General features: G+C 42.1%; 1 protein-coding gene and 1 long non-coding RNA gene across 2 annotated transcripts in view; both read right to left on the bottom strand.

The window, feature by feature from the left end:
- The window catches only part of LOC146059054 (uncharacterized), a 100,343-nt gene extending 76,574 nt beyond the window's left edge, over positions 1 to 23,769 (bottom strand). Inside the window, exon 1 of the long non-coding RNA XR_014470123.1 lies at positions 23,502 to 23,769. This is a non-coding gene — a long non-coding RNA (uncharacterized LOC146059054). The remainder of the gene's footprint in view (positions 1 to 23,501) is intronic.
- SOX1 (SRY-box transcription factor 1) lies at positions 10,775 to 14,655 on the bottom strand. Its single transcript, XM_083168686.1, has one exon. It carries the CDS (start codon positions 14,138 to 14,140, stop codon positions 12,926 to 12,928), a length of 1,215 nt encoding a protein of 404 aa, XP_083024812.1. The 5' UTR covers positions 14,141 to 14,655; the 3' UTR covers positions 10,775 to 12,925.
- Positions 23,770 to 23,977: the final 208 nt, after the last annotated feature.

The raw sequence follows: 23,977 nt of genomic DNA, 5'->3' as shown, positions 1-23,977 counted from the left end.
CCAGTATTAACCCCTCCCTTGAATGCACCTAAATGATATTACTGAACTAATTTGAGCATCTACCACTATCTGTATGTACCAAGGCCAGTAATGCCTGCTACACAGGAATAGATCAACATGTAGTGCAACCTGCAATGGAGAAACCATCCATGCAGCCATGTGGGTGAGGCACAGCTGATGTTGCTGCTGGCAGGCTGTGCATAGTAGAGGTTTAGATTTAGAATACAGTGGGAGATTATAGGAAGAAAATATCAGAAAATGTAAAATACAATGGCATAAAAGGCAGTATTAAAGTATAGTGGTGAGGGCAATACAAAAGTAATGGAATTAGAATTGACCAGTGGCGGTTTTTACCTATGGGCTGCAGGGCTGCAGCCCCCCCCCCCCAGGTAAAATCCGCCACTGTAGTCTGTGAGACTGCACTGGCTTCACTGTGACTGGCAGTGACTTCCAATTGGAAGTCCGACCTGCCAGTCACAAAGGCAATCCCATTGGAAGGTGTTCCCTCCCTCCGGGACGCCTTTGTGTGGGCTGCCGTGCAAAAACGGCGGATGCGCATGCGCAATACCTATATAGGTAATGCGCACGCGCTAGTCCCGGTGCCTGTAACTTACATTGTACAGGCGCCGGGACCAAGATTGCTTCTATGGGCTGTTGCCCAAGCAGCCCATAGAAGTTGGCTGCATGCGCAGTACACGTGTGTACTGCGAATGTGCAAATTCCAGCGCCTGTCACTCATCACAGCACAGGCACCGGGCAGCAGCAGCGGCGTCGACAGGGGGAAGGGGGTGCCTGAACCGCGGCACCCCCGCTGCAGCCAGAGGCAGCCCCCCTCCCCCAATAAGGTACAAGCCGCCGCTGGAATTGACATGTTTCAGGAAGCAGCATATGATATTTGTTGCAATAAGGGAGCAGGGTGGTCCAGACACATGCATACCTCCCAACTGTCCTGCTTTCTGCAGGAACGTGACATTTTTTGGAGACATTCTTGCATCCCACCCGTGGCCAGCAGTGTCCTGCTGCAGAGGCGGGGGGACAGTTGAAAGACACCCAGTGAATAGACACTGTGTGCATGCGCACAGTGTCTATTCCCGCAAGCAGAGGGGCTGGGGGCTAGCCGAGCCGCTGGTTATGCCACCACAGCGGCAAAATGAGGGCCCCCAAATTTCACGCATGGGTTACAAGTTGGGAGGGGTGCACATGGGCAGATGATACAGTCAGAAGGTTATTCAGAGTATTTCGATGACAGCTGTCCATAGGAGCAGAGTTGGCTGACAGATTATTCTACATCATTCTCCTTATGTTTCCCTTCGGTTTTTCAGTATAACTCCAGCTTCTATGTAAAACTTCTAATAACACTTTGAACTCAGCATTTCAAATCTGAGCCCATGGCAGCCTAACAGTAACTATAGGTGGGGCTGTTACCCGGTATCCACACTGATTTAACCCCCCCCCCCCCTCCATGACCTTTCTCCCACAACAAAAGATCACAGATCAAGTAAACAAATGGTGAGAGAGCACAGGGACGTTTACAGGCGGAAGAGCAATGCAACTGCACTGGGCGCCGCAGGGCTTGTCCCACTGTTACAGAGTCTGTCACTGAAGTGGGAGCTTCACATGACTCAGGGAGGGGCAGAGCTACATGGGACTCAGGGAGGGGGGTGGGTAGAGCCGAATTTCCCATTAGGCATGTGAGGCACGTGCCTAGGGGCGGCACATGTTTGGGGGCGGCACTTGATAGTATTGTCAGCCCAAAATGTACATATAACAGCAAAATATCCACTGTACTAAACTATATTCCATCTTAAATAGAGTGTAAATGGATAGGACATGCAGATACTGCCCCTGTAACCTGTCCTACTTAGTAAATATGTATTCATAATAAAAGAACATGTCACAGTTAGTGGCTTTTTAAAATAAATCTATTATATTGGCTATTATCAAATGAGGGCTTATAAGTAATCAATAACAATAATACAATTAGGCGGGGGGGGGGGGGGACATAATTGTTGTGCCTAGAGGCACTCTCATTCCTAAATCCGCCCCTGGGGGTGGGGCTACACTGGCTCAGGCTATTGCTGCTCGCATTACTGCTGCTGTCAGGGAGGGAGAGGAGAGGCAGCTCCAGATCTAGGGCCCACCCAGTGAAAACTGCCCTCTGTTCTTAAGTAAGACTCTGTGGAGGGAATCCTGTGTATTTTTCTTGTAAACTTAAGTATGTGAGGTGGGTTAGCGTTAGACTGGGGGGGAGAGAGGGTTGGATGTAGGCCCTAGCAGGGGATAAAGAGTTAGGCTGCTTGCTGGGCGGGGGGGGGGGGATCTTAGAATTAGGCTGTGGAAAGAGAGAGGGTTAGGCCACAGGGAAGGGGGGTGTGTCAGTGTGATATAGCATAGGCCGCATGTTGAGGGATCGCATCAGTGTGATAGAGCACAGGACACAGTGTGAGGGAGCATGTCAGTGCGTTAGAGCGCAGGCCGCATGCTGAGGTAGTGCATCGTGTGATAGAGTGCAGGCCACATGGTGAGGGAGCGCATCATTATGAGAGAGTGCAGGACAAGGGGTGGGGGAGTGTGTCAGTGTGATAGCCTGCACGGTGAGGGAGTGCATCAATGTGATCGAGCACAGGACACGGGGTGAGGGAGCGCGTCAGTGTGATAGAGCGCAGGTCGCATGGTGAGGGAGCGTATCAGTGTGATAGAGCGCAGGACACAGGATGGAGGAGTGTGTCAGTGTTATATACTGCAGGGTGAGGAAGTGCGTCAATGTGATAGTGCACAGGACATGGGGTGAGGGAGCAGGTCAGTGTGATAGAGCGCAGGTCGCAGGGTGATGGACTGCTTCTGTGTGAAAGAGCACAGGTTGCAGAGTGATGGACTGCATCTGTGTGAAAGAGCGCAGATTGCAGGGTGATGGAGTGTGTCAGTGTTATAAAGTGAAGGTTGCAGGGCGAGGGAGTGTGTCAGTGTGATAGAGCGCATTCCACAGGGTGATGGACTGCATCTGTGTGAAAGAGCCCAGGTTGCAGGGTGAGGGAGGGTGTCAGTGTTATAGAGCGAAGGCTGCAGGGTGAGGGAGAGTGTCAGTGTAATAGAGCGAAGGCTGCAGGGTGAGGGAGAGTGTCAATGTGATAGAGCACAGGATATGGGGGGAGGGAGTAGGTCAGTGTGATAGAGTGCAGGTCGAAGGTGATGGACTGCATCTATGTGAAAGAGCACAGGTTGCAGGGTTATGGAGTGTGTCAATGTGATAGAGCGCAGACTATCCTGTTGGTGCAGTCTTGTGGTACTTCTACAGCCTATATACTGAACTAGAGCATTTTAACATTGTTGGCATACTGCTGCTTGTGTCAATGCAGTGTCATATATATATATATATATATATATATATATATATATATATATATATATATATATATATAATGTTATAGCTATGTTTATTGTAATAATTTTGAGCCATAGCGTTAGGGGCTGCAGGCTTAAATGCATTGATCAATTCACTCCACTATTTATTAATATCAGTTCATTTAGTGAGTGCAGAGCCCCTAAAATTTCTGTTTAATCAATGTGGTCACAAGCCATAGGGCACCCCAAAACTAGCAAACGTGAGTGCCGATGTTTAGCGTCAGGACCAAATACAACTGTTGAAGGGCGGATGGCCAAAATAGAGTAGATCGTTAAGCACATAATAAACCAACGTTTGTTTGCTATGCAAGACCCGGAGTGACCCCTATTCTTCTGCTGCTATCTATGGGTGAAACATTGCTCACCAAGGAGGGCACCCGGGCAAGGTATCAAGTGAGTGCAAGGAGTGCCGGACACACAGTGAAAAAAAATATATATAAATATATATATTTTTTAAGAGTTCTTCTCTAATTACTGTATATTCCAAACTGAATTCAGCTTGATTAAACTATGTGTTGCCACCTACTGTATGCTGCTGATGTTGCTGCATGAACATTCTGTCTCTCGTTCTGTGTATATTTGTTTAAACGTAAGCTATGGCCTTTCACACTGTGGATGCCACACTTAGGGCCTTATTCTAGTTCACTCTTTCTGACAAAATCCTTCTTAGATGGACAAAACCATTTGCACTGCAGGTGGGGCAGATGTTACTTGTGCATTAGATTTCGGTGAGTTATTTTGTTTCTGTGCAGGGTAAATACTCGCTGCTTTATTTTTACACTGCAATAAAGATCTCACTTTGAAGTAAAACCCCACCCAAATCTAATTCTCTCTGCACAAGTAACATCTGCCCCACCTGCAGTGCACATGGTTTTGTCCATCTAAGAAGGATTTTGTCAGAAAGAGTGAAGTAGAATAAGGTCCTTATATTGTACAAAAAAATAATCATATGGTATTTCTATATAGTGTTTCTTCTGTCTTATGAGACGTATTGCACCAATTTTTTTCTTCTATTGCCTCCAAATGATGTCCCATTATCTGGGAATTGGAGACACTTGCTCTTTCAAGTTAAAATTCCCAGCCATGTAAGGAAGTACTGTGTGTTGCACGACAATCTTTTGTATCTAACAATTTATAAAGAGAACATGGCTATCTCACTTTCAGCTGCGTAACTGCAAATTTTGTGCCCCCTGCCAAAAAACTTCTTTCCGGGGGTCCCCCTTCTCCATAGCAGGGCCGAAGTAAGCAAAATTGCTGCCCCCCCCCCCCCATACCTGGGAGGCAGTGGGGTCCGTGCAGTGCTGGGGAGGCAACAGGGTCCCTGTGGTGGATGGGCAGTCAGTGGTGGGGTCCCTACGGTGGATGGGAACTGGTAGCGCTACTAGTCCCATCTGTCACAGGGACCCCCGTCGCTGACTAACCCATCTGATGCAGGGATCCCGCCACTGACTTCCCATCTACCGCAGGGATCCCACCGCTGACTGCAGTGCTCAGCTGCTGCAAGGACCCCCTGCCCGCCCCACGCTGCCTGAACCCGCTGCCTGCCACCCACCTGACACCTCCACAGCAGTGCCTTCTGTTGGGGCCCTGGGACGACCGCCCCTGTCGTCCCGTGCTTAATCCGGCTCCATAGTCAGGGGATCTGCTCATTGTCATGGGATCAGCTCGTTGTCAGGGGATCCAATCATTGTCAGGAGATCCCACAACCAGGCCAATGCTGCTGCAGGTCTATGGTCCAGATGGGGGCTGATGTCACCACAAGCCATTTGCAGGGTCTGTGGGGACTTTTGCTATGTCGCTGCTCAACTCATTTGGAGAATTCAGAAATGTTTGTACTGGTCCGAATCCGGCCCCGTTCCTGATGGCGGGGTTTTGCGCTTGCGCATAGCGCTCGCGTGCATGCGCAAACCCCCGGAGCTAACGTATTCACCAGGTTATACACTCGCTGTGGCATTCGCTACATGATGGGCAAGCAGAAGACTGCCTAGCGTTTTATGGGCGTGCCCACAAAAACGGTGCCCATACCATAGAAATGCTAGGCTGCGAATATAACAACTACTTTTATAGCTGTCAATGGCAGCACTGGTTTTACAAAGGAAGTTATCCTAGAAACTACTGTAGCAGAGGCAGAAATACCATTGGTGCAGCAGGTGCATTGCACCGGGGCCCCTGAGGATTAAGGGGCCCACTGCTGCCACCCACTGGTGCACGGCATATTGTGAACTAGGGTTGGAATGGAGGAGGGGGCCCAAATTGAATTTTGCCCCTGGGCCAACCACTCACAAGTTCTGACACTGTACTGTAGCACTAGCACAGGAGGGATACCATGGTAAGCAACCGGTTACCTGCTCCCTGGAAATACAGTAGGTCAGAAAACAACAACAGGAATGCAAACTTGGTATAAAGCTGCAGGTGAAAACATGACCTAGTATTAAACGTTCTTTAGCCATATCGGGTATAAATGTGTTTGATGCAGAAAGTGTTTTTTTTTTTTACTAAAGTTTATTTTATTTATAAAAGAACAAGCATTTTCTTTGAGTATTACCTGAGTAGGCACACTTGGAAAACTATTCATGGCTGTGTATAAATGAAAGTTTATATTTTAGGTGCGATCATGCACCAAAATCTCGACCCTAAATTTTAACATATTTTAGATGCAGAGCATCGTTTAAATGTTCACAGCAGCCCCGAGTATTTCAGGAGTTCGATATGTAGTTCATATGGGATGGGGCGATTGTGCAAGTGAAAGCTGTGTATCACAGGTGCAAGGCTAGGCGTGAGGGAAGCGACTGGAAGAGAACAGGAAGCCACAGACTGGGAATTAGCTAGCGGAGTGAGCAGGGTACTCTGCAAAACAGAATATTGACCGGTGCCTCCGCTATAACTATTACTGGAAGATATATTAAGGACAAACACACCTCTACAAAGAACCTTGTTCGTTTTTCATTACCTTTTTTTTTTACTTTGATGTTAAGCATCCTCGCAGGTGCCAGATCCCATATCTATGTAAAATGAATGCTCTGTGTAATCGTATTACTTTTTTTTCAGCATATTAATTAAAATATTTGATGATTTTAAGTCTGTATCAAGCTGTGTATAATATGAAGTATTATAGACTACGTCAATTTGCTTTAAAACAGTGGGAAGTTTGCTATTAAAAATCTGTAAGATTTTTTTTATTGTTTTAAAGTTAAACCATAGTCATTGCCAATTATTTGTTCGTTACTTGTAGTATATATTTTAGTCTACAAACAATCTGTCCAATTTGTACTTATTTATTTCACTAAATATGTGATCATTGGAACCCCACACGTAAACACACACTAAGAACTTCATTTTCTTGTTTCTATTAGAATATATTAATTATTTTGTTAAATACTAGAAGCTTAATTACATGTTTAATACATAGTTTATAATTAATACAATTATAAACAATTTGTGGTATGTTATTCTTCTCCAGATACTGTAGGTAATGTATTTCTGAACTGTATGTTGCATCGTGTAAAAACAAATCCCTGAAAGTCAAATTCATATATAACACCGTTATTCTACAAATTCACCTTTAATTACTATTTGCTCTAAATACGTCTGAGGTTATGTATACCACTGTTTTTAGATTTTTTTTATAATTAAAAAAATATAATTGTTTTTCCAATTATACCTGCATAATACAATGTATCTAGAAAAAATTAAGCAAGATCATGTAATTGGCTTTATAAAAAGTAATGTTCCTATTGTTATAGTGCAATGCAACATTACAGTATGTACAGCGTGTGTACTTTTAATATGCGCCATTTCTGAATATTAAAATGAAAGAATTTGAACTATAAAACCTCATTACAGTTTATGGACAGATGCAAACCTGAAATTTGTGGTTTTATAACTGAAACTGTCATTGAAGAATTAGTGCTCCAGACTGTATGATAAAAATTACTTTCTATAGTTATATTACACTGCTGCAGCTTTTTAAAATGACCACATAGAATGGATTAGATGTTGTTTGCGATGGGAAACGATAACTTATTAAAGCAACCTATTATTAACATAGAGGATATCTCCACTTGTGTCTTACCTCTTATATCAGTGTGATACAAATGCACGTGTTACTTTACACTGACTTACACAAGCATTAATACACAATACTTGGAAATGTTAGTGATCCCACGTAGTGTGACAGGATGAAAAGAGTTATGTAGGGAATTAGCTTCAGGAATGGTGTATCTGAATTATACCTAAAAATCACCATATCTCTCAGATAAACAAAAATTCAAAGAAATGCAAAATGTATGTACTGGTTCGTTTCTTGTTCTTAACTCATTTTAAATTAATCTGATTCTAAAACGTAGGCAAGTGTTTGTACACATAGTGCAGTACATATAAGTGCAGGTGCTCTTGCAAATACTAAACTGATACAATGTTACCTTGACCTCAGTTCACTAGTCCTATATAGAGGTTTTCTGCCTAACCCCCTGACCGACAGCGTCATGAAGCAAAAGAGAAAGTTACATCTATACCAGCTGGGAGATGATATGACATCAAACAAAACAGTGTTTTTATTATTTGTGGAATTATGGAAAGGAATTTGTGCAGACTAACAGCTGTATTCTATATATAGTGATAACCTGGCTGCCTGTCATTCTGTTCCCTTCCATTTGCAGGTATAGGGGCTCCAAAGATCACATACAGTATAGTCTGTAGTTATATGGTAAATGACTACTAAAAGATGACATTACATTATTATTATTATTATTATTATTATTATTATTATTATTATTTTAGTACATTCTACAATACTACATATCATTCTGCGCCCTAGGCATGAATGTACGACCATTTCCTCTGAAGCTACAGTAGCTATAGCATGTACAGGATGTGCTGCAGGTGTACACCCAAATCTGTCCCACATAGGAATGCCCTTATCCTGTATCATTCATACTTTCATGTTATGTATAAGACAACTATAATCTCATACATTATCAAATGTGAACATTTTGAATATGACCCCCTAGGGTACCAATGTGAGAGGTTGGCTATGATACTAAAGTGTGTACCTAGTAGCTGTTACCTCCGGCGTACACAGGACAGTAACTACAACACACAGGACTGTTTATTTAAAGGTCAGGAAGATCTGAACTGCTCTGCTAAATCCTTCTGTCAGGCACTGGTCTGTGTACATGCAGTGACCAGTGATCCATGTAATAATGCCTGGTGCCGAATTCCCTACCAGTCCTGTTACAGAACCAGATGACAGTAAGGGGGTAATTGATACATAACTCCCCCAACCAGAGGAGAGCCAGTTCCCCATTATCAGTATGACACTTGTCTGTAATACAGCAATGATCGTGCAGAAGCCCATGCTAAATACTCCCAGCAATCAGCAGCGCTTTGCAGACACCAAAGGATATCTATTTCTCCAGCGTGCCTTCTCCCTCAGTTCTCCTAACCCTAATGTTCACATCTCCTCATTTACATAGTTTTATCCAATTTAACTCGCCGCTTTAATCTCCAGTGTCCACTGGGAGTAGCGTTTACCCTGCTCGCTCCATTAAATCTCAGCTATAACTGAGCGCCCCTGGGAGGATTTAGCAGCATTTCATCCCTTTCTGGTGGGAACATCCAGCAATTTCACGCTTACCCGGGGTATCTCCTAGCCAAACATATGCCCTTGCCTGCAGCTCAGGTCCCTTGCGGAGTATTAGCTGCTCAGATGTAATGTGTCCTTTTTTCTAGTCCTGTTGTATTCCTTTACATGGCTGTGATCTATTTTACATTAAAGGGATGAATCAAATGCTACAGTATCGCTTTGTTCACTGTCAGGTTAAAACATTGCTTCCTCATCTGGGCTGTGCTGGGGACCAGGAGGATGTCACACACAGCTCTCTGCATCACTGGCTGCTAAGGACTGTGTGCACATTATTGGGACTTTACTTTGGGTTGTTTCCCCAATCCAATACTAATAACATTGGCCTAAGGGGTCAGGATTAGTACCAGTGTATTTTACAATAAGACATTAAGGAAGTGACAGGGACCCTTCCTCACCTGCATGCACACATGAAGTTACAGTACACACTACAGGGACTTGCTGCTCTCATATGCAGACCCAGATAACCTCAATTCCTAAATCCGTGAGTTTCCTGCCTTTGGGAACCCTGGATGCATATAAGAAGGGGCCTTTCGGTTCCACTAGTTGATTATAAAAGGGTTTGACTCCCTGATGACCCCAAGGTCAGGACTTCTGTTCAGTAATCCCACACTCTGAAAATACAAAACACTCTGCTCCACGTCCGCTTCCATTCATCTTAATCTCTGCTGACACATAACATGTACTCTGGGCTGCAGAGCCCCTGACACCAAACTGAGGACCCATCGGGGTATATCATCTTCACGCCCCTTCCTCCATATACATTAGTCATTAATTATAGAAACGAGCAATCCATAAACTCTGTCTGTTTGTTCATATGTCAATAGAACATAACACTGAGTTGATTTCCTAATGTATAAACACACACGGGCCAACTTTTGAAAAAAAAAAAAATCTAGAGTTGTCTGTTGTACTCTATAACCCCCCCCCTTATATGTCTGAACAATGTCAAGAATTGAGATAGTTAGTGGCAGCATAATATATTGGGTTGCAGCACCCATAGGGCTGGCACACAAGTATACAAAGCAAGACCACTTAACCCACACAATTCAGAAGCAGTCTGGAATGTTAAAACTAACTAAAAAGAACTGAGGTCTAATTTAAAGAACAACAGTCTATCATTAGCGCATGCTCTGTATTCTTACCCCTATATGCTACAGGCATCAGGCATTATAGGTGTTTGATGTTAATATAACATGTTCTACAAGTAAATATTGAAAGCATTCGAAATATGCATTGTCTCAGATCTAAATACTTGACATATTATTTTAAAAATAAAGATGTAGATCATTCGTAAATAAATGAAACCACGTTAAGTGCAACCAGTGTTCCCAAAAACTTGGATTATTTTATAAGGCGGAGACAAGCCCATCATTCTATCTCTTAACAAGAGGCATTCTCCAGTTTCAACTTTCACAGTCTCTCAGCGGAGTTATCATGTGTCATTACATCTCTACAATCATTTCCCTATGTATCTGTAGCAAATACAGTATTAGACAGGCACGCATTCCAGCAAAACAAATAGGCTTGCAAGAAAAGCCATGCCCAATTGCAATCCAGCAGCGTCATACTTGGGAGAGAACGGTGTGGTTTGCAAGATCTCATATCTGGGATTCTTGACATCAATTCATATTCAATTTAATAAAAAGACAACGCAATATAATGTTTTTTTTTCTCAGCAACATTAAATCTATTGTGCTTAGATTTAATGAACGATTTATGTAACTCAGTACAAGCTTACAAAAAATTCCACAAAGAACAGCAACAAATTTCAAAAATTAAGTTAAAAGAAAAACAGAATAATATAAAGGTAAATACCCAGCTATGACGTAAGAACTGCTTTCACACTCCGGGTTAATATTTTACTATTTAAAGCAAGGTGGTGAGTCAATGTATAAATTGTGAATAATACAATTTGTATTAAATCTTGTATTTAAAGTACTGTATGTTCCTTAATAGATTATATCTGTTGTAATATTAACAATATCCATCAAAAACCTAAATGGGGTTATGAACATATGTAAATCATCACTATCAACAGGTGTTTAAAGTGATGTTCACATTTTTCCCTAGTTTAGGACTCTCTGAAATGGTTAAAACTGTTCCCTGACACGAATATTTTTGATAATAGAAGTAGTACTGTCATGTATAATATGAAATGTTCAGGTTAAATAGAGCTTAATGATGACATTAAATTAATAGAGGCCTTAATGAAAATGTTGCAATGGGTTTAACGAACCACGTAAAAAGCCAACATGACACAAAAGGATTACTCATTAGTGCAGTAATTACAATAGATTCAGTAAAGAGCTGGACTGTTCGGTGTTAACCGAGGGTATTTGCTACTTAGCGATCTGTAAGAGAGAAAATTGCTCATAAGTCACACTCCTAGAAAAAAATGTTTTTTTTTTTAAAAACAGGTACTGTATGTTAAGAACTCAACTGGGCGTATTTATTTATCATCAGGCCAGTATTATATTCACCTATAATGAAATAATTATTAGATATTCAATATAACAAGACTTTTACATTAATTGGGTGACTTTCACCATTTGTAAATAAAATCATTTTTAAACTAGACAATTGCGTATCTAAATAAACTTGCTTTTAAACTATTTCTTTAGATATATCTGTTTTATTTTGCAAAAAAAAATTGTTGTTTTTTTCCTCCAAAAAAAAACCAAAATGTATCTTTGAGTATAGCACTTGTTCCGGGTTTGAGTAATTCATTTAGGTATAAGGCGTAAACTTTCATAAATCACAATATAGCTAACACAATGAAATCAGAGAATTGTAATTAATAAATCTGTACAATGATAAAGATTTTAACAATTTACACTGTATTTTCAAGAATGGATTTCGGATTTGGAATGATTGATATCTTCGTGGTAAAGCATAGAATGGAGTTGGAATTAATCCAAACCAAATGTGAACAAATGAACGATGCAAATGCAACTTGGTGTCAAAAAAATGACATGTGTCAATCTGTATAATATAATTTACTATTTTTTATTGCTTGACTCATTTTAAAATTAGTTCTCAAACAATTTTAAATGTTACTTTTTTATCTTTACACACATAAAAAAATCAGTGAACCTTTGAGCAAGATGGCAACCGAATAAAGTTCTGAAATAAAAACGTGTACATCTTTTCATTTGAAAATTTATTTAGCTTAAACTTCAACTTATTAGTCTGATGTTTTGTCTTTATTTTAAAGCAGAGAGGACGTTTATTAAACTATGTACACAATATGAATCCGAAACGTCTAGAATAATAAAAAAAATATATCACCAGGAATGTACACGAAATAATATAAACAAAACAAGGGGGTGGGGGTGGGGGGATTGTTGGGGAATACACCAACATTTACAAAGTAAAAAAATAAAACAAAAATAGATTCTAAACTTCAAGTGGTTCATAAATAAACAACAACTTGTACAGGATGTGTATAGGTACGTTCTTCACTAAAAAATGATGATTAGAGTAGAAGTCATAGTTTTCAAAAGTTAAAACAGAACTAAAAGCAATGTATAGCTAAAAAAACAAACAAACGAAAAAAACATAAAATAAATTAGAATGAATATCCCATGCCATAAAACTCATAAATACTGTACACAAATCCCATATTTGCCCCCATCTAAAATTAGTATCGGAAAGAGCATTAGCTTGTTTTCTAAAAGAACCAAATATTGTTACCTTAACTTTCTCATCTCTTTTTAAGTTTGGATTTTTTTTGTTTTTTTTACAAGAACATCAAAACATTTCTGTACAAAAGAAACAAACAGAAAGTTCTTGGTGATAGAACAGATGGCAGGCTGTGGGTCTGTAGTCTCTTTGCTTGGTATTGTATAGTATAGTGCAAGTCTCTGTATAAGGGAGTCCTCAGATGTGTGTGAGCGGCACCGTGCCGTTTACCCCTGTCCCTGCGCTCTGGTAGTGTTGCGGTAAGCTGTGCAGTCTGCTGGTTGCCGCTGCCGCAGCCGCTGCCGCCGCCGCAGCGGCAGCCGGGTCTCCGGCCTCCCCCCCACTGGGTAAGTACATGCTGATCATCTCCCGCAGGTCCCCAGGGCAAGGCGGCCGGCCGTGGGAGCCACCCCCGGTCACAGGTGGGCTGACACTGGGCTCAGATTTCACCAGGGATCCTAGAGCCCCCAGGGCCCCGGAGGATGCCGCCGCAGCTGCAGCTGCAGCCGCGGCCGCCACCGCGGCAGAGGACGGGGAGCCCTGGTGCTGTTGCTGGCTGGAGGAGTAGCTCAGCGCCCCGTAGCTGGAAGGGGAGGCGCTCATGTAACTTTGTGCGCCGGGCAGGGGGCTGTACTGCAGGGCACTCATGTCGTAGCGGTGCATGGGCTGCGGGGGAGGCGGAGGGGGGTTATGGTGCGGGTGGTGGTGGTGCGGGTGGTGGTGCGGGTGATGGGGGTGGTGGTGCGGGTGGTGCCCCCCGCTGCCGGGGTGCTGCTGCTGTTGCTGGCTGTAGGCGAGCTGAGCCTCCTGCATCATGGCAGCCGCCGCTGCCGCGGCTACAGAGCCCGGGTAAGCCCCATTAGCCCAACCGTTCATGTGAGCATATCCTCCGGCCCCGGCCGATGCCCCCGAGCCCGGGCTCTCCAGGCGCTGCACCACCACACTTCCAGGTCCGCCACCCCCCACTGAGCCGCCGGTGCCCCCGCCTGGGCTCAGGCCGACTCCCATGTGTCCTCCCCCGGCCGCATGCAGCAGCCCCCCGGCCAGGGAGTACTTGTCCTTCTTCAGGAGGGTCTTGGTCTTCCGCCGAGGCCGGTACTTGTAATCCGGGTGCTCCTTCATGTGCAGGGCGCGGAGCCGCTTGGCCTCGTCTATGAAGGGTCTCTTCTCGGCCTCGGACATGACCTTCCACTCCGCCCCCAGCCGCTTGCTGATCTCCGAGTTGTGCATCTTGGGGTTCTCCTGGGCCATCTTCCTCCTCTGGCCCCTGGACCACACCATGAAGGCGTTCATGGGCCGCTTCACCCGGTCCTGGCTGGCCTTATTGCCCCCTCCTCCCCCGGCTTGGCCCGTGTTACTGGGGGGCTGCACCCCGGGGGAGTGTAAGTCCGTCTCCATCATCATGCTGTACATTCACGCGGCTGGCTAGGGGGGTCTGGCTAGGGGTGTGTGTGGGGGGTGCTGGGGCTGGCTGCCTCTCTTCTGCCCGGACTCTGGGGCTGCTGTCACTCCGGCACACACGCTGTCACTGCTGCTGGGGAAAGTTGTGCAGAGACGGGCATGAGGTCCGGCCGGGGGAGTCAGCTCCTGGGCGCCGGGGAAACTTTCTTCTCCTCCGTCTCCGGCAGGTGCTGAGCTCTGGCAGGAACAGCAGCAGCAGCAGCGCCCCCGATGTCCCGGATCACACAGGCTGGGACGGGCACTGGAGTGCAGGAGAGGGAAGGGCACAGGGCGGCAGCAGCAGGAGCCCGCACAGTGCAGCGCCGGAGATCAGGGTCCCGGGGAGCAGCAGTCAGTGCTCGGGGAAGTGCGGCGCTCTCTGATATAGGAGGTGCTGCTGTCTGCTCATTTCCCTCCTCGCCTGCGGCATCAGACGCTCAGAGCCAGGCGCACAGCAGCCATACGGCGCACACCGGCTGCGATTAAATGATTTTGCCGTGGCCAATGGGAGGCCGGCGGCCGGCGGGGAGGGGAGGGCAGAGCGCCGCAGAAGGGGGAGGGAAGGAGGTGTGCGCGCTGCTCCGCCTGCCCCTGGCTGTCCGGTGTGATGAGCATGGCATGCTGCCCTATGACGTCAGGGGGTGACGAACGGGACCCAGAGAAGGAAGGAGGGCTGATGTGCGCCCAAAATAAAACCTGGTGGGAGAGGGGCACTGTCCTTTCCGAGAACTTCCTTCTCTGTCCCTTTATCTCTCAGAGGTAAGGATCCGGAGGAGATGCCAGTGTAAGGGTTGGGATGCAAGTCTAATAATAGTTGGCAAATATTACTTCTGTCCTCCTGGGCAAGTGATGGAAAGGTACAGTACCATGTGCTGCCCTCTCTTCCCCACACATGTTGTCATCTGCATCAGGGGCACACTCTATACAGGAAGGAAGAAATCACCTGTCTCTTCTACTAACACGTCCAAAGTTTGTGTCAAATTGGAATATCTATCTATCTATCTATCTATCTATCTATCTATCTATCTATCTATCTATCTATCTATCTATCTATCTATCCAAACATATGATAGATAGATGATAGATAGATAGATAGATAGATAGATGGTAGATAGATAGATAGATAGATAGGTAGATAGATAGATGGTAGATAGATAGATAGATAGATAGATAGATATATTGTCCTATTAAACAGTAACTGGCTAAGTACTTGGTAATGCTCCTTATTATCGCCTTAGTGACATAAATATACATTTGATGTATTATTGAGTCTTATCCTGGATGCATCCTATGGATAGCAGTAGTGTGAGGAGCACATGGATACCATCTACCAAATAATAATATTCATGCAATAGAAATTGTGAAACGGAAACAAATCACATCATTTCAGTCTATCTACATTGACATAGACAAAGCTGCGATTTTCCTAAACTGATTACTTCTTCCATGTGACTCATATAATTCTGTAGTATCGGTATCTGTGAATTGTGATGCGTGGCCAGAGCACAGCGACTCTGGGATGGGGAGAAGAAGACGTGTGTGTGTGTGTGTGTGTGTGTGTGTCTGTGTGTGTGCGTGCAGGACTGAGTCTGGGGATGTGTGTGTGTGTGTGTGTGTGTGCTGTTGTCTAGGAGTAGGCTTGTCAGATGTGAGGATACAGGGAGCAGGTGTAAGTAGTTGCTAAGTGACAGGAGAGAGACAGTTACAGATTGTGCCAATCACACATGAAGGATCCTCTGCCAGGGCTGATAACATCTTATATGCAGGCGGCTGGGGGACTTCAGGGTATAATTAAGTTCTCATTGTAATATATAGACAGACCAGTTCTTCCAGTGCACCTGATCTCGGACGCAATTCCGGGAACCACACAAACACCACAATTTGTTTGAATTTCACATTGCAGCAAATGTGAGAACAATGTGTTCAGGTGGAATCTGTACAATATGCCGGCAACTCACCAATCTCAGATATTTAGCAGAATGCATTTGAATTGGATTTAAATTCTAGCTTTCCATTTTATATGTATACACACATACACCAATAGTAAGCAAAATAACACACAAACACGTACTGTAATTAATACATGCATAAATGCAAATTGTACATCCCTTAATGAACACACACATATGCGTACATAATAAAGATATTCTTATAATATCTCTTGTAATAAAGTTGGGTACAAACATAGGCTGCCTGCAGAATATGTGGCCCTCATATTGATACATGTTGATGTGATGAAGTAACTAATAAGAAAACACTGGACAGCTGTTATTGAGAGAGTTCAGCAAGAGACGGGCTAGATACTAATGAGAGTCGGGGCGGTCGTATCGTATTATAGAAATAGTTCAACTTGGAATTTCATTGTCTTGAGTTTGAAGCACAACGGAAGGTGCACAACTCACAAAGGAAAAAAGACTGAAGTGTCCCCGCACAGTAGGCAGGGGTTATTTACACAGAACAGGTCGGAGCTGTAGCTGGGGGAAGGAGGGACAGTAATACCCCTATGGGAGTAGCAGTGTCAGTAGCTGGGAGAAGCAGTGCCAATATAGAGATAGGACAAACAGTATCAATAGATGAGAGAAGCAATGCCATTAGATGACACAAGCAAGGACAAGCAGTGTCAGAAGATAGTACAAGCAGTACCAATGGATAGATAGGCAATCAGTGGCAATAGATAGTAAAGACAAGCAGTGCCAATATATAGGACAAGCAGTGCCAATATATAGGACAGGCAGTGCCAATAGATGGGACACGCAATACCAATGGATAAGGCAAGCAGGCCCAGTGGATAGTACAAGCAGTGCCAAAATATAAGACAAGCAGTGCCAATATATAAGACAGGTAGTGCCAATAGGTAGGACAAGCAGTTCCAATGGAGAGGACAAGCAGTAGCAATATATAGGACAGGCAGTGCCAATAGTTAGGACAGGCAGTGCCAATAGATAGGACAGGCAGTGCCAATAGATAGGACAGGCAGTGCCAATAAATACGACATCAGTGCCAATAGATAGGACAAGCAGTGCCAATATATAGGACAGGCAGTGCCAATAGATAGGACAGGCAGTGCCAATAGATAGGACACGCAATACTAATGGATAGGGCAAGCAGGGCCAATGGATAGTACAAGCCTTGCCAATATATAAGACAAGCAGTGCCAATATATAGGACAGGTAGTGCCAATAGGTAGGACAAGCAGTTCCAATGGAGAGGACAAGCAGTGCCAATATATAGGACAAGCAGTACCAATATATAGGACAGGCAGTGCCAATAGATAGGACAGGCAGTGCCAATATATAGGACAGGCAGTGCCAATAGATAGGACAGGCAGTACCAATAGATAGAACAGGCAGTGCCAATATATACGACATCAGTGGCCATAGATAGGACAAGCAGTGCCAATATATAAGACACGCAGTGCCAATAGATAGGACAGGCAGTGTTAATAGATAGGACAAGCAGTGACAATATATAGGACAGCAGTGGCAATAGATAGGACAAGCAGTGCCAATAGATAGGACAGGCAGTACCAATAGATAGAACAGGCAGTGGCAATATATACGACATCAGTGGCCATAGATAGGACAAGCAGTGCCAATATATAAGACAGGCAGTGCCAATAGATAGGACAGGCAGTGTAAATAGATAGGACAAGCAGTGACAATATATAGGACAGCAGTGGCAATAGATAGGACAAGCAGTGCCAATGGATAGGACAAGCAGTGCCAAAGGATAGGACAAGCAGTACCTATATATAGGATAAGCAGTGCCAATGGATAGGACAAGCAGTGCCAATAGATAGGACAAGCAGTGCCAATATATAGGATAAGCAGTGCCAATGGATGGGACAAGCAGTGCCAATAGCTGGGAGAAACAGTGCCAATGGATAGGACAAATAGGACAAGCAGTGGCAATAGATGAAAGAATCAGTAACAACAGATGAGATAAGCAATGTCAGTAAATTGGAGAAGCAGTGCCAGTAAATTAGTTGAGCAGTGACAATGGATAGGATAAGCATCGCCAATGGTTGGGACAAGCAGTGTCAATAGATGGGACAAGCAGTACCAATAGATGTGAAGGTATTTGTCGCATGTTAGGTCACTAGTAGGTGCACGACTTCACAGGAGATGTCATTGTAGTACTCCCTGCTTTCAACAGACATAACGTTAGATTGTTGCCATATCTCTAAAATCAGATAACAAGAACGTTCGTCGGGGGACAGTTCTATTTTCTCCCTTACTGTATTTAAAGTTTCTGCCGAAAGCATTCCAATCATTTCTCTCTATAGGAACATTTTATAACCCTGGCATTCTGCAACTGGGTGGAATAAAGATGTATTTATAATGCAGGCTGTGCAATGTACAATATTTCGGCTGTAGGCGAACCACGGAGGTAACATGCCACACGTGCTGTGGGCCATGTGCAGGAACCAGTTGCTCTATGCCTATCAGGCTGTTACAGTCCCAGAACAGGTATAGGGATGAAACTCACTTTCATCTGCTCTAAAAGTTTTTTTGCATAGACTCCATAACAGGTGGGTTATTACTTTGTCATTTCTAATGGACATACTGAGCTGACAGGGCAAGCTTCCATTGCTCAGAATGCATGACAGGCAGTATTTTTTAGGGCGTATTTCAGACTTTTCGGAATTGGAAAAAAAAAAGTTCAAATAACTTGGTAAAGGTGATCTCTATTTCAGACTTGAAGCCAGCAAATGTTGAACATCTTACAGTACACAACAGCTACCCTCTAGTAAGCCAGTGCTTTGCAATACTGCAAGTCTCTCCAAAGGGTGTGATCGCCGCCTGCTGGTCAAAAACGTAAATGGCCTGGACCAGTACCAGGACTCATGAGAACAGCAAAGAAGATGTGTCCTGCTCAGTTTTATCAATTTATATTGTTTTCAAATTAGTTTTCGTTTTCTCTTCTTTTTTTTAGTATATTGCTACTATTTGATTCCGATCCTTTAATATATTAATGTGAGTACTATGTTACACTCTAAAGTGGTAATCTGAATATCCAATTTATGGAGCGATCTCTTCAACTATTGAAGAACTAGAAATCTAAGCATGCCCTACTGCCCCCAGGCTTGGATAGGCTGGCATCACATGCCATTACTTTAAATGCCACAGAAGGAATTTAAATGCCACAGGTTGCAACATACAACCAAAAACAAACAATATCCACAATAGTTGTTGTCTTACAAAGAGCTAAACAAATGCTGTAATATTAAGATTATTACTATGCATACTCTATTAATAACTCTCTATAATACATAGTGTGCTCCCCTACTCACTATAAAGCCATCACACCATCGTACACATGTATGTACTGTAACGTTCTACTAAGGACTATGGATGAGTCTCTCTGAAGGGTTCGGCCACAGTCCCACCCTGTGAGCAACACTGACACATATAATTCAGATTTCACAGCTGACCTGCTCTGTAAACCTCAATCAGCTTCTAATTGAAGAGAAAACAAAATATTACTTCCCTACAGCAGGGCTAACGATTTAATCATTATATCAACATTATAGCTTTTAATTAGCCTAATGCTGATACTGTATGGATAGAGATAATTCAATACAGTTCTTGATGAATTCTGTAATTGGGTTAACAACGGAGCAGTTGGGGAGAGACGTCAATATTCAAGCTGTGTAAACCCCTTGGATAGTTAATGAAAAGACTGACTGGAGCCCCAGACAGGGAAAGGGCGCATCCACCTTGTAATCTGCTTTACACACCAGTAACTCGGAGCACTTTCTCCCCATCCCCGCACACAGTACATCTGTACCTGCTGGACACTTGCACAGAGTATATTTCTCTACTGACATAATAGAGTATTGGGTGTACAGCGCCAAGCGCAAACACAGCAACAAGATATAATGCATTCTAAATGTATTTATATTAGTTTTTTAAATAATATAAAATAATTAATGCATTTTATTTTTTAAGTCATCAAAACAATAAAAAACCCGAAAATGATCAATTATATATCAAATTGCAATATAAGAAAACAAATAATACATATATTAATATAATAATATAATAATATGTTGGCACATTTCAACTCTATTACAGTTGAAATCTTTCGATATATAGTCTACAATACTAATGTTAATAGAAAATAAATATTATGATACTGAATTAAAATGTATGTTTTTTGGAAAACACAATAGCCAATACTATTTATTTGTAACAACAGCAAATATGCTGACGTGTGTACGTATTCATACGTACATGTGCACCTTATTCTTTCGAATGATCCTAATTCTAGGCGGTTTAATATGCGCTTTAAACCAAAAAGGATTATAACGCGCAATATGTGCGCAAACAAGCGTCAATTAGTGAAAATACAGCTTTAATGTAAAAAAAAATCACGCAAAAAGAATTTCAATGAGAAAATGTAAATAATATCGCTAATAAAAAAAAATCGCATTTATTGTTAGACATCTGAAGGAAACCAGTATTTGGACAGCAGCAAGAGACGCACTTTCCAAGATCATTTAAAATGTCACAACTTTTACATATAATGCACATTGAAATCGGATTTGTCAAAATCAAATATTCTTTGGTTGAATTTGTTTCTTCACAACAATAGATTTCGCATAGACGGGAGAAGAAGCGGTTTTGAAACATCGGCTATAATTAGATTATTGGCTCTCTACGCTACTTCTTGCCCCTCAGCAGAATTCAAGTATAAACTGTATTGTTTTTGAAATGGGGGTGGGGATCTTTTTTTTCTGTTGTAGTAGAACATAAGGATAGTATTAAATGTCCAACAAAAGATGATAATCCATGAAAGATAGGTGCCACTTAAACATATGTAACTGTAAATATTATCTTTCAGATGTTCCCTTGTCATTAGAAAAAAATAGAAAAGTGATTATTCAGAAGTAGAACATAAGTCACAACGAATTATGGATACAAAAAAATGAAGCTACCTCGTCCTTTTCTTACAGGCCATCCCTGCTATTGCAAATTAGATTAGCTACACAGACTTCAAACAGTACAAACATGACACGGGGTTCATAGGAGAGTGAAAGGATCATCCCACTCCAATCTCTTTTTTCATCCAAGCATCTCACATAAATTACATCTAGTACTTTAATACACTTTACAATGAGATTAAAACATCACTTTGACACGATTTCAAACCCGTTCGTCTCCAGTGATTACCTCCATTACATCTCTAAATGGTATATATAGAGTATATATACATATATTGGAACATTCACCGCATTTATTTTATCATCTATGGCTAAACGAGGCAATAATTCGCTTGCCCATTTATTTTGTACTACTTCAATTATATACGAAATATTTAGCATCACTAACAATAGAGTTTTTGCATTTCTGTCATAGCTAAGGCATGTAATGTATACATGACAAATTAAACACGCATAGAATCGGATATTTTGTTTAAAAAAATGAATTATTGTAAAGAAATGAGCTCTTATCTTGATTGCGTCACCCTATCTGTTTCCCTTCTATAGTAAATTGGTAGTATCATTTTAATCTTGTATTGGGAGTAATTCTGTGCCTATATTCAACGAATATTTGCCAGGTGCAGTTTTTGACTGCCAGGAAGCCTTCTAATTTCCCTGCATTCCTCCCCCAAATGAGGCTGATCCCGCTGCCACTTCTGAAATAATACACTGCGCTCCTTCTCGCTGTAACACAAAACGCTGCGTTATCTCAGATAAAGTATAACAGGATTCACCAGGGTTTAGTGTGAATTCTCGTCAGTATATTCCCAAACCGGGGATTACCTGCGCTGGCAGACCAGTACTACTGTACAGTATGTACCATGGAACTTCAGGCTATAATAGTGTAACCAAAAATCACAACTATTCTACACTCTTCCCCAGCAAGTACAGTAGGAGTATGGGAAAAGTGATCCCAGGAAAAATGAGTAAAAATACAGCAAATGTAAATTGAATTGCAATGTTGTAAAACACACACTGGACCTTCCCTGTATCATCTATTCTCATTTATGAACAGGCAGTCTTAAAAACACATCTCAAGGAGGAATAATGCAAATGGTAATGGTTTGTAATGGGTTAATGGGTTTGTAAAGTGACTTGAGTCACTATCACATCTAAACACCTGTTTTTAGATTCTTGCAAAGATGGATCATTATCAAAACTCCTCAATCAATACGTGTGCACGGTATGTGTGTATTGTGTACAGTGTATGTATTATGTATGTACTGTATGATATATATATATATATATATATATATATATATATATATATATATATAAATATATATATACACACACACACACACATACACACACACACACACACACACACACACAATACGTTAGCCTCAGTTTTTATCAGCCCAACGCTCATAAAAAAAATTCCATAAAAAAGTGAAGTACCATTGTACACCGCCTCTTACGCTTATAGCTGATAATTAAGAGTGTCTTTTTTCTGCCGTTATTGATTGATTAAAGGGTTTCGTCAGTTTACTTAATTAGACATAACGAGAATGCAATTTCACATCAAGTGTAGACCAGGAGAATTCACACGAATGCAGAATTGTCACCACAAGGATATACAAAATAAATACCGTATATTTTACTATCAGATCATTAGTAATGAGAACAGTCCCAGATCTCGCACAAAATGGGCGCCCGAATAATGTTATAATGCTGTGTATATAGTAAATACGGAATCAAGTGTGTGTCTGTGTGTGTGTGTGTGTGTGTGTATATATATATATATATATATTAATTACGTTATACAAGAGGAATTGTGTGTATGTGTGTGTATACTACTGTATATATATATATATATATATATATATATATATATATATATATATATATATATATATATATATATATATATATAATGACATTCATTGTGCATTTCTAATTAAGACATTGAGCTGGCCATTCAGTACAAATTGAGTCTTTCTGTATATGACATAGTATGTTAACATTCCAATTTTAACAGTAATTGTATGATCGTGAAAGTTCTCCCTATACAAGAAAAAAATAATAATCTCAGGACTAGTCCCCAGCATGCTAAGCTCCCTTCCATTATCCACAACCAAGGAAATAAGAAATTGGTTGAGTTTACTGACACCTCCCCTCATACCCCCCTCTATGGAGCCTCCAAAAGCCTCACTTCACCCCTCAACTCCCCCTTTACCCCAATGTGCACATGCAAAATAATTGTTAAATCAACCATCAGTTATAACATGCATACAAAAGTAAAATAACAGATCCCCAGGTAAGAAACAACACAATAACATTTTAACGCATTCAATGGATATTTAAAACAAACCCAAAGTGGAAGAAGCTAAGAAGTTTTAGACTTACAGGGTACCTCTGGTAGTGTCATCCTCCCAATATTCGGCCAAGCGGTTCACCTATATTAGCACGTGCATTCGATTGTGTATGCGGGTGTGACTACAAGTATGTATTCTAGTGTGTGATATATATATATATATATATATATATATATATATATATATATATATATATGTCAGTGTTTCTCTATATTCCTATGTCAAACTCCCCAACATCAGGCACCAGCCCCAGCCAAAGCTCCCCAAGCGGAGTGCCCGGCTACACACATACACTGCAAGGCAGGGAGACAAGAAAATGAAATTTATTATTGATAGTAAAGACTTTGAAGACAATTTCAAGTTATTGTTTCTCTCTCTGGAAAAGGAGGCCTTTTTTCCTAACATAATGAAACGTCTTTTGTGTGGCAGTGAACAATACCAAACAAGTAGTCTAATAAATAGCCACTTTTTTGTTCAGGCTCGGCAGTGAATAGAATTGAGCAGTTG

The sequence above is a fragment of the Crinia signifera genome, chromosome 2, assembly GCF_055691185.1.
Source record: "Crinia signifera chromosome 2, ASM5569118v1, whole genome shotgun sequence".
In the NCBI taxonomy this organism is placed as follows: Eukaryota; Metazoa; Chordata; class Amphibia; order Anura; family Myobatrachidae; genus Crinia; species Crinia signifera.
Note: the sequence above shows the minus strand (reverse complement) of the source record. Positions and strands in the feature narration are given on the sequence as shown.